The sequence below is a fragment of the Capra hircus genome, chromosome 6 (assembly GCF_001704415.2).
Source record: "Capra hircus breed San Clemente chromosome 6, ASM170441v1, whole genome shotgun sequence".
Lineage (NCBI taxonomy): Eukaryota > Metazoa > Chordata > Mammalia > Artiodactyla > Bovidae > Capra > Capra hircus.
Window position 1 is genome coordinate 45,820,843 of NC_030813.1, and position 13,584 is coordinate 45,834,426.

At 44.9% G+C, this 13,584-nt stretch overlaps 1 protein-coding gene across 1 annotated transcript; it reads left to right on the forward strand.

The window, feature by feature from the left end:
- On the forward strand, positions 240–12,876 carry SMIM20 (small integral membrane protein 20). Its single transcript, XM_005681486.3, has 3 exons — positions 240–472; positions 11,393–11,449; positions 12,202–12,876. Exons 1-3 carry the CDS (start codon positions 364–366, stop codon positions 12,237–12,239), a joined length of 204 nt encoding a protein of 67 aa, XP_005681543.1. The 5' UTR covers positions 240–363; the 3' UTR covers positions 12,240–12,876.

The following is a 13,584-nucleotide window of genomic DNA, read 5'->3' on the forward strand; positions in this document are numbered from 1 at the left end:
GGCGGGTAGCGACTGGGGGAGGGACTGGGAACGGAAGCAATGAGCAATTAATCCTCCACTCTTAATAGCGGTTGGCTCTCGCTGGGCGCTAAGCGATGCCGGGACAACCGGGGAGGCGGTGCGCCGGGCCTGAGGCCCCGCCCAATCTCTCCTAGCCCCACCCACCCCTAGGCCCCGCCTCTGATCCCACCCCTGCTCCCACCTCGCTCTGCCTCGGCCCAGCCCCAACTTCTAGCCCCGCCCCCAAAGCCCGGAAGCGAAAGCTGTTCCTCCTCTTCCGAGCGGGGTCACGGCCCAGCCGGCGGGAGCCGGGTTTGGAGAGCCCGGGGCGCTAGGAGAATCCCGGTAGCCCCGGCTGGAGCCATGTCCCGGAACCTGCGCACTGCTCTCATTTTCGGCGGCTTCATCTCACTGATCGGCGCCGCCTTCTACCCCATCTACTTCCGGCCCTTAATGCGGCTGGAGGAGTACAGTGAGTGACCTCTGACCCCACGCGGCGTCCCGGCCCCGGTGACAGTGATCTCTGACCCCACGCGGCCGACTGGCCCTAGTAACCCCCCGCTTTCCCTCATCATCCCCACGTGGGGCCATGGACAGAGGTTGGTTCACGAGTCAGCGAGACCCGGGTTCGACTTTGGCTGTGTGCACTTTCGTGACCGGGGTCAAGTGACTCAACCTCTGAGACCTTCACCATCCTCAGTAGTAGTTATCTGTGTGTGTGTGTGTGTGCGCGTGCGCGTGCGTGCGTGCTGGGTCTCTCAGTCGTGTCCAGCTCTTTGCTATCCCATAGACTGTAGCCCGTCAGGCCACCCTGACCGTGGAATTTTCCAAGCAAGAATATTGGAATGGGTTGCCATTTCCTACTGGGATCTTCCCAATCCAGGGATTGAACCTGCGTCTCTTTTGTCTGTATAATATCTTTAAAACTGCCTGGCATCTGATGAGACTCAAAGGTGGTAATAAAAGCAGTTGACATAGTAGGTCAACACTAAATCCTAGTTCATACTGGTATTGACTGGAGGCTTTATAATGTGTCTTCATTAAGCACGTTGCCAAGATCTCCTGGAGAAGGAAATGGCAACCAGCTTCATTATTTGTCTTGAGAATCCCAGGTACAGAAGGGTCTAGGGAGCCCCAGTCCATGGGGTCACAAACAGTCGGACACGACTGAGCAACTAATACTGGATCACTTAATTTATACAACCTCATTTTGAGGCAGGTTATTTTTAAGTGTTTTATGGATGGGAAGTCTCAGAGAGGCTGTATTACATGCCCAAGGACACACAGCTAGTAAGTGGCAAGAATAATATTCCAACTTCCGCCTTCGTTTCCGGGCCTTCTTCCACACCCTGAAGCTGGGAATGGTGATGTTGTGGGGAGGGATGGCCCCTCATTATCCTGAGCTTGAAGGTGTTTTAATTTCCACTTCATTTCCACTCCCAAAGATGTCATTGAGCGGACATGTTTCGAACCTGAACTGTTAACCTGGATTTTTGAGTTTTTCCTCTCCTTTCTCCTCAAATCTTTTTTTTTCACATTCTGCTGTCTTCCTTGGTTTTAAGCCGGCTGCTCACATGACAATGGCGAATATCCTGGGAGTAATTTTCTTCCTTAATCATTCAAGTCCTGTCATTCTAAAAGCCAAACTCTCCTTCCTTGAGACCTATACCTCAGCAAGGATTAGCACTTTGATACATCTGAAACCATCTGTCAGAGAGAAAATATCAGGCATTAGAGGCTCATTTTGTTCTCCAGGAAACCTGAATCATCCTGAAGATGGAAGAGGGCCAGCCTTGCCCCTTGACAATATTAGCGGAGGCTGAAAGCTTGGCGATCTAAAGCCGAAAGCTCCGTGTGAATGCTCTGCCCATTACAAATGCTACAACATTTTGTTTCTGAGACAGAGCGTTTTAAGCACACACTCAGATTTCCTTGCAGCTTCTTTTTTATCACCTGGTATTGAAATGATCTCTGCATTCTGCCTTTCAGCCTGTCTCTGTGCACCCATGTGTGGGGTAAATAAAAGTGGGGTTGAGTGAGGCCTTGTATAATCTGTGTTATCCCTCCTTACAGAATCCTTGCTTCACTTTTTTATGATAGCCTCTAGAGTTGAACTTGAGTCAAGAGGGTCTGCTTTGGATCCCCCTAGCAAAGTTTCAGTCTGGGAAGACTAGAGCAGTGGTTTTTCAACTAGCGGTGATTCTTGACTCCCAGGGACATTTGGTTCTCTATGGAGACATTTTTGCTTGTCACAAAATGGGTGCCATGGGATAGGGTGGGGTGGGTGAGTGTGCCACTGGCATCTAGCACATAGAGGCCAGACTCCTAAAGTTTGTGCAACACGTAGGACAGCCGCCCATAAGAAAGAATTACCCAGCCCGACATGTGAATGGTGCCGAGATTGAGAAACCCGCCTCTGGTTCAGGGTGTGGGTTTGTGCTGTGTCTCCCAACAACAGTCTTACAGGTCCATAGACTATGGTTATCTGAGTCACTTTAAGACAGACAAATTAGGCCTTTTAAGTGAGCACTGAGTGTGTGGCTACAATATCAGCATTTTTAAATGTGTAAGGCAGTCAACACCTGCCCACGTTTCTGGTTCAATTTTAATTAATTTGGACACTCTTATCTGAGTTATAACTGAGTCCTTAAACAGGTAAATGATACTGTATAGCGAATATGTATTGAAAATGGATTATATGTCTGACATCCTTCCAAGCTCCTTTTATATATTAACCCATTTGGTGCAAATAGCAACCTTTTATGGTAGTTGCTATGTGATCATCATCCCCATTTTATACATGGACAGACTGGGGTATAAAACAGTTAACTTGTACAAGAACCCACAACCAGTGAATCCCAGATTTGAACCAGTGCCATTCACTATTACACCAGGGCACCATACTGCCTCTCTAAGAGGATAGAGCCTGGCCTGTTTCCTCATCTGTAACAGTGAAATTGCAGGACTGAATTTACATGTTTTGGAGTGAATTAAATGAGATAAAAGGTGTAGAAATACTGATTTTTTATTTTTGTTTTGGTTTCTCAGTTGTGTCCAACTCTTTGCAACCCATGGACTGTAGCCCACCAGGCTCCTCTGTCCATGGAATTTTCCAGGCAAGAATGCTGGAGTGGGTTTCCGTTTTCTTCTCCAGGGGATCTTCCTGACCCAGGGATCAAAACTGTGTATCGTGCATTCACAGATGGATTCTTTGCTGCTGAGCCACCAGGGAAGTTCATATTTTTACATTAGGAATCCCGTAAAAACATTTCAAAAATAAGGAGCTCCAGGGGCAGGGAAGTGAGACAAGGAGATTTAAGCAGATGCTTAGACCCAGGTGAGGCGTTCGTGACCAGGTCATGGAGATGCACTGTGAGGACGGAGCTTCGATTCGTTTCGGCACGTTCAGTTAGCATTTACTTAGCCTTCTTTCTATTTTTTAGAAACCTGTGTTTTAACAGCAGTGTGCCTGGCGCTGTTAGGTGCTGGATATATGTGGCTGGACGAGTCAGAGCTCTCCTCTCATGTCACCGCCCCACCCCTGTCCAGCCCCTCTCCCGCCACCCACGGCCTGTGCTCTGAGTTGGTCTCCCTGCCCCACCAGCACCACAACCATCCCGCTCTCTACCCTGCAGCCACCCTGGTCTTTCTGGTTACACTATCGTTGCTTATCTACCTTCTTTGCATTTGTGGTCAAAGAATTCAGACCATGTGATTTTGATTCTTTGATGCTGGTCAGGATTTGCTTTGTGACTTGGTACAGGTCAGTTTTTGTGAATGTTCCCTGTATGCTTGGAATGAGGTCTCTTCTTTAGGGGTACAGAATTCTGTGTATGATGGTTCCAAATCATTCTTAATTCTATTACTTATATGTCTTGAGGCCATATTAGTTGTTGCTCACAATCTAGAATGTTCTGAAGAATTTTTTTTTCAATTATCATTACGTAAGAGTCCTCTTTATCCCCTAACATTCCTCCCCAATTCTGTTTTATCTAATATCATCATAGTTACCAGCTTTCTTTGGGTTAGTGTTTTCCTGGTATATATATTCTCTTATATTTAGCATTTATTTAAGTCTTTTAAGCATTTACTTAAGTCTTATAAGCAGCCCAAACTGGGATTTTTCAAAAAAATCCAGTCTGATAATCTTTAAAATGTTGGATTGTTTTCCCTATCTTATGTTTTCTATTTAATCTTGTCTCTTTTTTTTTCTGTCCTTTTCTGCTTCAAGGCTTCTTTATTTAATTTTCTTGCCCTCTACTAGTTTGAAAGTTTTACATTCTGTTTTTCTTTTTTTGTTTTGACAATTTAGAGCTAGTCAATATCTTTCAGTTCAGTTCAGTTCAGTTCAGTCGCTCAGTCGTGTCCGACTCTTTGCGACCCCATGAATCACAGCATGCCAGGCCTCCCTCTCTATCACCAACTCCTGGAGTTCACTCAGACTCACGTCCATTGAGTCAGTGATGCCATCCAGCCATCTCATCCTCGGTCGTCCCTTTCTCCTCCTGCCCCCAATCCCTCCCAGCATCAGAGTCTTTTCCAATGAGTCAACTCTTCGCATGAGGTGGCCAAAGTACCGGAGTTTCAGCTTTAGCATCAGTCCTTCCAAAGAAATCCCAGGGTTGATCTCCTTCAGAATGGACTGGTTGGATCTCCTTGCAGTCCAAGGGATCTCTTTACCTCCTATGAAATAAACAAAGACCTTAGAAGGCCTTAGCTCTTGTTCCACACTCCCCACCCCTCCTGCCTTGTGTTTCTTGCTCCCCAGACCACTTAGGACCATCAGCGTTTTACACAATCACTGATTGTTTCTCTAGACCACTTAGGACCATCAGCATTTTACAGTCACTGATTGTCTCTCTTGACCCACATTCTTTATTCGCTGATCTGTGTGTCTCACACCTTTCTAGTTTCAGTTTTCTTCATTCTGAAATACATCTTTGTGTCTCTTTGGTGAGAATTTGTAACTGGGAAAATACATGCGTGTGTGTCAGAAAATATACAGAACTCCAGGTTTTGCACTGTGCCTGTTGAAAAACCTGTTGTTGTGCCATTTGCTCTTAGAATTTGATCATCTCACTTGCTTATTTTAAAACACTTGAATAACCCTCTGCTGTCCTCAGAGTCCAGCTGGTGGAAAATCATTGAAATGTTTTAATCAGGAGAGCAAGGTGATCAGATTCAGCCTTTCCAGGCATCTCTGACTGTATCTGGCGGAGGGGCCGGAAGGGCCAAGGTTGAAGGTAAGAAAGCCAAGACCCAGGCAGGCTGTGCTTCCTGTGACTTCAGGAGAAATGACGGTAGCCTGAACCCAGAGTGCCGGTGGTTATGGGACTGGGCAGAAGGACTGAGTTCAGGAGCCAGGTTTAAGAAATAAATCCTCTATAGGGATTTGTGACTGATTAGCTCAAGGGCAAGCCAGGGAGAGGAAGGAGACTGGCCCTCAGCTTTCTGGCTCCAGCAGTTGAAGAGATGTGGTGCTAGGCATTAAGGAATACATGAAGTCTGTTTGGGGGGCGAAGGGACAGGCTGGTTCAGTTTGGGATGTATTGAGTGTTAGGTACCTGGATGTGCTCCTGGAGGTTTCCCCTAGGTGGTGGGATGTGCCAGTCTGGAGCCGAGCCACAGGGTCTGAGCTGGAGCTAGAGACAGCACATCTTCAGCATCAGATGGGAAGCAGAGTCACTGCAGCAGGTGCGGCTCCAGGCAGCATTCCGGGATTGAAAGCGACCCGCTGGTCCAGGATGGAATGCAGCTGAACACTGGCACTCGAAGGTCTGAAGGGCGAGTGGTCAGGGGAGGAGGGGCCTTCTAAGGAGACTGACAAGGATTGGCCAGAGTAAGGGCATTAAAACCGGAAGAGGCTGCGGTCATAAGCCCCAGGAAGATAGCTCTTCATGGCAGAGGGTGTGATCAGCAGGGCTTGGCTGCTTAGAGACAGTAAGGAAGATAAAAACTGAAAATATCCATTGGATTTAGCAAAAAGAAGGTGAAGCTCAGTGGCTGTTTTGTTAAGAGTGCTTTCAGTGGTTTGACAGTGGGCAGAAGGCAGATTGCAGCGGATGAAGAGTAAATAATACATTAGGTTGACTGTATAAAGACGTTGGGCTGTCTGAAGAGGAGAATGAGGAATTGTATTCGCAGCTGGTCGAGGGGGCTAGGGGAGCAGTGGTTCTGTTTTGTCTGGGACCATTGGGGAGCCAAGAGGGTCTCTGGATAAAGAAGGCTGCTGGAGGAGGTGGGGGAATCTCGACGTCAGATGGAGGAGGAGCCTTGGGCCCAAGGCAGGACACTTCTCCCACCAGCTGAGGAGGACGGGTGGGCATGGATACAGCTCGATGGCAGTGTGGCTTTGGGAGGTTGTAGGTCCTTCCTGGTCGCCTTGGCTTCTGTTTTCGTTGTGACGCAGGAGGTCGGGTGACTACACGTGAGAGGCAAGACCCCAGGCAGACTGCCCCCGCTCCGGACGCATTCTTCCTCGGGCTTGGTGGTCCACCTCCACCAGCACTCCTGGCTTTGCTCTTTTGTTCCTACCTTTCATCCACTCCTTAGCCTCTCTTGTTGGGTCTTTTCCTTCATACCTCTTTGGTCCCCAGAATTCTGGGCAGGCCAAGGAGAAGCCCACAGTCCTTGGAAGGCCTGGGCAGACACCCAGTCCTTGACAAGGGGAGCGAGAGGCTGGCAAGGAGCCCAGGCCATGTAGGGCCCAAGAGCCGAGTCACTGTGGGACCTTTCAGCTGGGCCAGCTTGACTGATGCTGGCTGGCCTGGATAGGGGGTAGGTAGGTTCCTGGGCCCCTTGTGAAATAAGCCTCAAGGCAGTAGAAAAGAGGCAGAAGGCCCCTTATGTAAAATAAAGCCAAGATCTTCTGCGATTTAAAAGCAGACAGGCCACTATTGCAAGACTGCCATCTTGAATTTCATCTTGACATTCAGTGTGATCTTCAGCTCTTTAACTAACTCAACCAGACTTTGGCAAGTGTTAGGTAGCATACAAAGTCAGTTCGACTCGTGATAGCTGATACTGAAATGAGCCCCGGGAGATGGCAATTGTCAGTCCGAAACCAGAGTCTTCAGTTAGTTCTGCAGTCCTTCTGCAGGGGAGTCCGGATGTTACTTTTTAGCTTTCAGCCTGTCGGCCCAACATGGTTTGTGGGAAGAGCCCATGTTTAGGGAAGCGTGCAAGTGATACAGCTTGAAGCCTGATTGCCTTTTGTCTTAGAACCAGTCAGGGATCCTGAATGTAGCCTTTTAAAAATAACAGCATTTCAAGGCAACCTATGAAATGAGACAAAATAAGATCATTTCCTGTGATCCTGTACATTTTTAACTAACTTTAATTAGATGTGGAGAAGCATAAAACCATAGGGTTTTGCCAGGAAACTTGTGCTCATTCAGCCCCCACGTTTAGGGGCCTTGTTCAGGGTCACTTAGCACATTCATTCGGAGAAGGCAATGGCACCCAACTCTGGTACTCTTGCCTGGAAAATCCCATGGATGGAGGAGCCTGGTGGGCTGCAGTCCATGGAGTCGCTCAGAGTCGGACACGACTGAAGCGACTTAGCAGCAGCAGCAGCACATTCATTACTGGGTAAATACTCGACCCAAACTCCCCAGCCTTGTCTGCTGCTTAATGAAGCCCAGTTTCACCTGCATTTAGGACAGAGGAGTGTCTGCCAGCAAAGCCAAGGTGGAAGAACCATGAACCCTCAATTTTTCCTCTCTCCTTATGCCCCCATCCACAGTGTGTGATAGTTGGAGCAGGCCTGTGAGAAGTCACTTGATGAGGAATACCTCTTACCTTAAGAGGGCGTTTTCCCTATTCCATGGCAAGTGCTCAGAATATGCTTTTTATTCCTTTCACCTTGAGTAAAATGAATTGCACAGACTAAAGTCTTTTTTTCTAACAGGCCTTACAGAGCTGCCTGGATTTCATCACACACCCTGGTGAGAAACAGAGGTGTTCCCAGCATTGGGAGGAGCCCGTGCTTCTGGTGGCCGCTTGGTGCCCTCAGCCACTGGCTCACACTCCCTCCCATGGCACACACATCCAGCCTGGGTCACCCCGCAGACTGCAGCAAAGTGGGAGCACTAGAAAAGTACTTTTTCATTTTATATTTGCTATTTTTAAAAGAGACTTTGAATTAATCATCATGAAATAGTGTTGTTGGACTTCCTTATACTTGTTTTGCAGTTGTGTTTTTTTGTTGTTAAAAAAAATGCAACTGACAGAGAAAACCTAAGAATAGTGGAATGAATCCCTTTATGTCCTTCACCTAGATTTACCAGTTGTTAACATTTTGCCACATTTGCTTTCTCTTCCAAAGGGTATGTGACATGTCTGTACACACATACATACATAGAATACGTGTATGTTCACGGATTGTACACATATTACTATTACTGTTATTTTGCTGAACCATTTGAGAGTTAGGTAGCAGGCCTTGTGAGCTTTGATACCTAAAACATCAGCATGTATTTCCTGAGCACAGGGACATTCTCTTACGTAATCACAGTTATCTAATCCAGGAAATTTAATGTTGACACAATGCTTTTATGTACTATACAGTCCCTATTCAGATGCTGACATCTGGCCAGTTACCTCAGGTGGTGAGTTGCTTGTATTTTAACTGGTTCATTGGCAGGAGGAGATGGAGAGGGTATTCTTGAGGTGGTGGTCTCACTGCAGAGGGTCCCGAGGTGAGATTCTGCACGTGCTTTTAGGCTTTTGTCTGCTAGTGCTCCCCAAGAGCATCGTCCCTGACAAGACCGCTGAGGGGCTGGTGCGTGGTGTGCTGCGTCCATCTGCTGTGAACGTTAAATAAAGTAATAAGTCACACAGATTTCACAGTATGGACATTTAATATAAGGATGGGTTTAAGACTGTAAAAAGTCTTAAACTTTAAAACTTAAAAAAGTCTTAAAAGGTGGGTTTAAGACTCTTGCTACCGTACAAAAATGAGCCCATCTGCGTGTATTACTAAGTTCTGAATAATATAACTAAGGATCCTCGATTAAAACTGCCAATCAGCTCACTGCCTTAGCACCAGGGGGCAGAGTTGGGCTTGCTGAGACACTGGAGAGGGGACTTAGCTAACTGACATTGCAAAGCTCCTAGCCCAGTGCTGCGTATTTGCATTTTAATCATTTCACTCCTGATAGAAATATGCTTACTACCGAAAAGTCAGTAGTTAGCTTATCCTGATTCGCCCGCACAGGTAAGCCCCTGACTTCTGTATTGCCCTTTACCTGAAGCCCAGAGACGTCTGCTGTTTCTCTAATGACGGCAAAATAGACACCTCCTGTCAGCCTCATCAGGACGTATTTGCTGAGTCCCGAGGGGCCAGTTTGTTTGCCTTTAAGCATATCCCACATTCACAAATAAAGTGTCTTTGTGTCATATTGTGAATTTATATAAGACTGTTTTGGTCTTCAAGGACTATGGAACACTAATGGATAAAAGAACCAGGGTTTGTAGATAGGATGCTAATACCAGTTATCACTCAGTAAGAACTAGTTCTACAAATCAGTTTGAATTGCCCGTCCAAGCCAAAAAAAGAGGTGCTTGCATAAGGACAAGGATTATAAAGAGATTATGGTCTATTTAAAATAAATCCTCAGCCTCTTTCCCACCTCATTAGCAATTAGCAAGGAAGTGTAAAGACAGGGATTTCTTTCTCTTCTCCTGGTTCTCTATTGCAGTGTGAGAGGTGAGAACACAATTAGGCATTCTGTTGTCACCGGAAGTCAACTTCCTTTGATGCTTGGCAGACTGCCAGTTTCTTTGGCTTTGTACAACCTGCCTCTTGTAGAACGTGTTCCGGTACACCAGGCTATCTGATTCTCTTAAATCTGTACATCTAGAATGCTTTCGGGCAATCAAGTTTTTTTTTTTAAAAACTCATCTCTTCCTTTTTCCGTAATACTGGAGAGTGGACCTTTTAGGTATGAAAAATGATACCTATTTTTGTTCCTGGCACTATTGATGACAGTGTAGTCTTGTACTAGTTGGCATTTTCTAAGAGCATGTTTGAGACACATCTATACTTGGAGACTTCCATGGTGACAGCATGGTGGGGCTCAATCCTACAGGGATTCAACTTCTTAGGAAATAAGACGGTCTTTTGTGTTGAGTTATTTTAGAAAGTCTGACACCTTCAGGCTCCATTATCACCCGCTCTAGATGGAAGGCATCCTTTGGCATCTCTTGGTCCATAGGGACTTGGTTGTCATTTACCTGCTACTTCAGAGAGGCCCAGTGAAACTGTCACCATTGTCTATAAGGGGCTTCTTTGTGCTGTATCTTCTCTGTCTCACTTAGAATTGGATGTCAAGATTCAGATGATCCCTACTGCCCAGTGTTTTAGTTGCCAAAGCAAAACTTAGCATTGATAAAACCTCAGATAGGTCCCTTAGGATTGACACTCTGTCGTATCACCAGAGAAGCAAGTTCGATCGATATTCAATTTGGCAACACCCTGTTTCTTTTAACTTTGTGAGAATCCAGAGGCCAGAATAAAGAAAATGGCCTAATATTAAGAAGAGTTAAATATGGATTTAAAAGAAACACTCTTAGCCTGATTAAAACAGAGGTTTGATTACAGCACTTAATTACTATAATATACTAGTAAACATCCTTTGGTTCCAAGTCTTTCTGCTGAAAAGCCACGATTTGTTTGTCAAGATACTTAAAATAATAAGTCTTTGTTTTTACAGCCCTTGGGTTTATTTGAAACCACTTAGAAAGATGTGTCAGAGTGCTTGAAGCCCACAGACATAAAATGCCCAATTTCTCTTGGCCCTCGCCTGTTGGACACCTCCAAAGAGATCAGCTAAGCTGCTGTCACTAGAACGCGCTTACTAATTGGTGCAGCACCTGCAGTCAATTAGGGAAGCTTCAATTATCCAAACCAAAGCCACCCACCCAAAGATTAATTTTCTGCTCTATTTCCTATCAAAAACATAGCATATTTAGCTCTAGGCCTTCAGTGGAGTACATTTTAGGCACAAACTGCATCGTTTTCTTGTTAATTGTACTTGTTCCATCAATTCAACAGCCCTGCCCTCATCGCATCACACCCACTAGTTCTTTCAAAATTGTTCTTTTTCTGTTGTTTTTGTTGCCTTTCCAAACTGCTGATATCACCGAGAAAAGATGTTCATTGGGAGTTTTTCTTCTGAAGTATGGCTTGCTTGCTTTCCCTGAAAATATCCAGTCTTTTTGCTTGATAGGGTCCAACTTCCATTACCTAAAGGCTCTGGGCAGTGGCAGCTCTGAATTTAATAGCACTCAGATATATTGTTCTCTTATTGTCCCATGTAGATACAAAGAGTTCCACCATTCTGCCCCCCACCCCCTCTCTAAAGAGTAATTTTTCTGTTGTGTTTCTCAGAGAAGGAACAAGCCATAAATCGAGCTGGTATTGTTCAAGAAGACGTGCAGCCACCAGGTAAACTTAAAAATCAAGACAAAAATCTCATGTGAAATACTGCATTGTTGGGGGGAGGTATGTGCTTTGCAGAGAAATCTTTTTCACTTTGAGGCTAGATTGTGATTGTGTTATTATTTTTCAGCAGTTGCCATTTTAGAGGTTGCCACCCTAAGACTTCCTCTTAATATTTCACTCCGGAATAGTTTTTGCAAGTTTGCATGTTTCTGTTGAGTTTGATAAGTGGGCATAAACATGTAACAAGTGTGCAATTAACTATGAAGCATAAATAGCTGTTTTGCAGACTTATTTACCAAGCACCTATTTAAACACTACCCTCATGGGAAAATACTGTTTACTTGTGAGCTATTTTAATTGACGCAGGATTCTGCTTTGTACAGAAGCTCAGAAGTTCCCTTTATGGCTGAATGGTTAGTTACTTTGAGACAATCCAAGTTGGCTGAGAATGAGAGGTTTCTAGCTTATTAGCCAAAACTCTTGTGGCAACGGTCTTTTTTTAATTTATTTTTTAACTAGGCCAGATACATATCTCCCTACTGTGGGGCAGTTTCTGAGCCATTTAAAAATCTCTCTTGGCTGCCACGGCTGCCCAGCCGTTCCATTCTGGGGTTCCGGCAGCTTGCCTGGACTACCTCAAACTCCGTGGAAATTGCAGGACTCCATTCTGATGTCATCTTCTTTGTTTGGGGTTGAGGGAAGTGATAGGAAATTTTAAAACGAATCCTGTTTTTAACTCATGTTTCTTTCTATAGGGTTGAAAGTGTGGTCGGATCCATTTGGCCGGAAATGAGAAGACTAACACTACCTCTAATTATGAAAGTAGACAGAGACTTCATGCTTTCAGTCCTGCAGCAAGTGCAGTAAGCCACCTGGCTAGAGAACACCGGCTGGAGCAGAAAACTCTAGCAGGCCATAAAGAGTCCTGTGCCTGAGGATCACGTCCCTTCTTAAAAGAGCCCTGGAACAAATCATACTGTTAGGAGGGTTTTCATGACTTGGTTTCCTTTCTAAAAATGAAGCTGTCTCACTCAGCTGGGCTTGAAGGCTATCTACATATTATTCAGTCCCTACCTCTTAGCCAGCCAAGCTGTGATATGAATACAGGCAACCAGTAGACTGGGGAAGATTCTAGACTGTTTTGCCATCCTCCAAATAGGAAATTTCAGGGGAAAACTACCATACTGAGCAGCCTCATAGGGCTCTTTGAAAATGTTAAAGTTGATAAAACTCTTTGAGGACAAGGTACATTGTACTCTTTAAGAATAAATAGTTCAGCTTAACTATCTCATTAGCAAGGTTGCTGCATGTTGAGAAATAAATTTGAAGCAAACTAAATGGGTCTGCATGCCTATTAAAAATCATTGTTGAATTGACTGAAGTGAAAATGTGTATATTAAAATGATTTCTCTTACTTCATAATGGTATAAGTGTTTTTGTAAATCCTTTTTTATAGGCTTATTAATTATACCAAGAAGTACTGTTTGACTGAATTGTATTTGACCAGACATTTGACTATGTGGTGTTTGTCAAGTAAAAATCTTAGCAGTAAATAGCAAATATGTTGAGACAAATGTTTATTGAATACAGTTCTCTACCAGATAGCTCGCCACGTGCTGCAGAGATGAGCATGAGAATACTTGTTTCCTTCTCTGGTCTCTGTCTGACCTGTTATCTAGATTCTGTGCTTTCAAAAAAGACACATCTTTTTCATTTTTGTATTCCCCCAGAGTGCCTTGCACATTGCTGTGTGCTCTCTTTTAGATGAGCTGCCTGATGACATAATTTTATTATTGTGAACTGGGAGTAGGCCTAATAGAATACTGGCATAATTATGTTAATTACTGTCAGAAAGAGATAAGATTGATAGTTCCAAAGTCATCGTTTCTGGTCAGCATTCCTTAACATTTAATTGACTCATAGTTAACAACCCAATAAAAGAAGTTGACTCATTCGGGGTACATTTAACCACTCTTTTCCTTGGAGGGGGCACCAGGAGGTGTGACTTAAGAATCAAGCATCCTGTGGGTGCTTAATTGAGATTTCTCTGTGACTGAGGCCAGTGCCCGTACCATCTGCTTTGGAAGATACCCAGCTGAAATGACTGCGTCTGAGCATCATAGATGACGGGCCTCAAT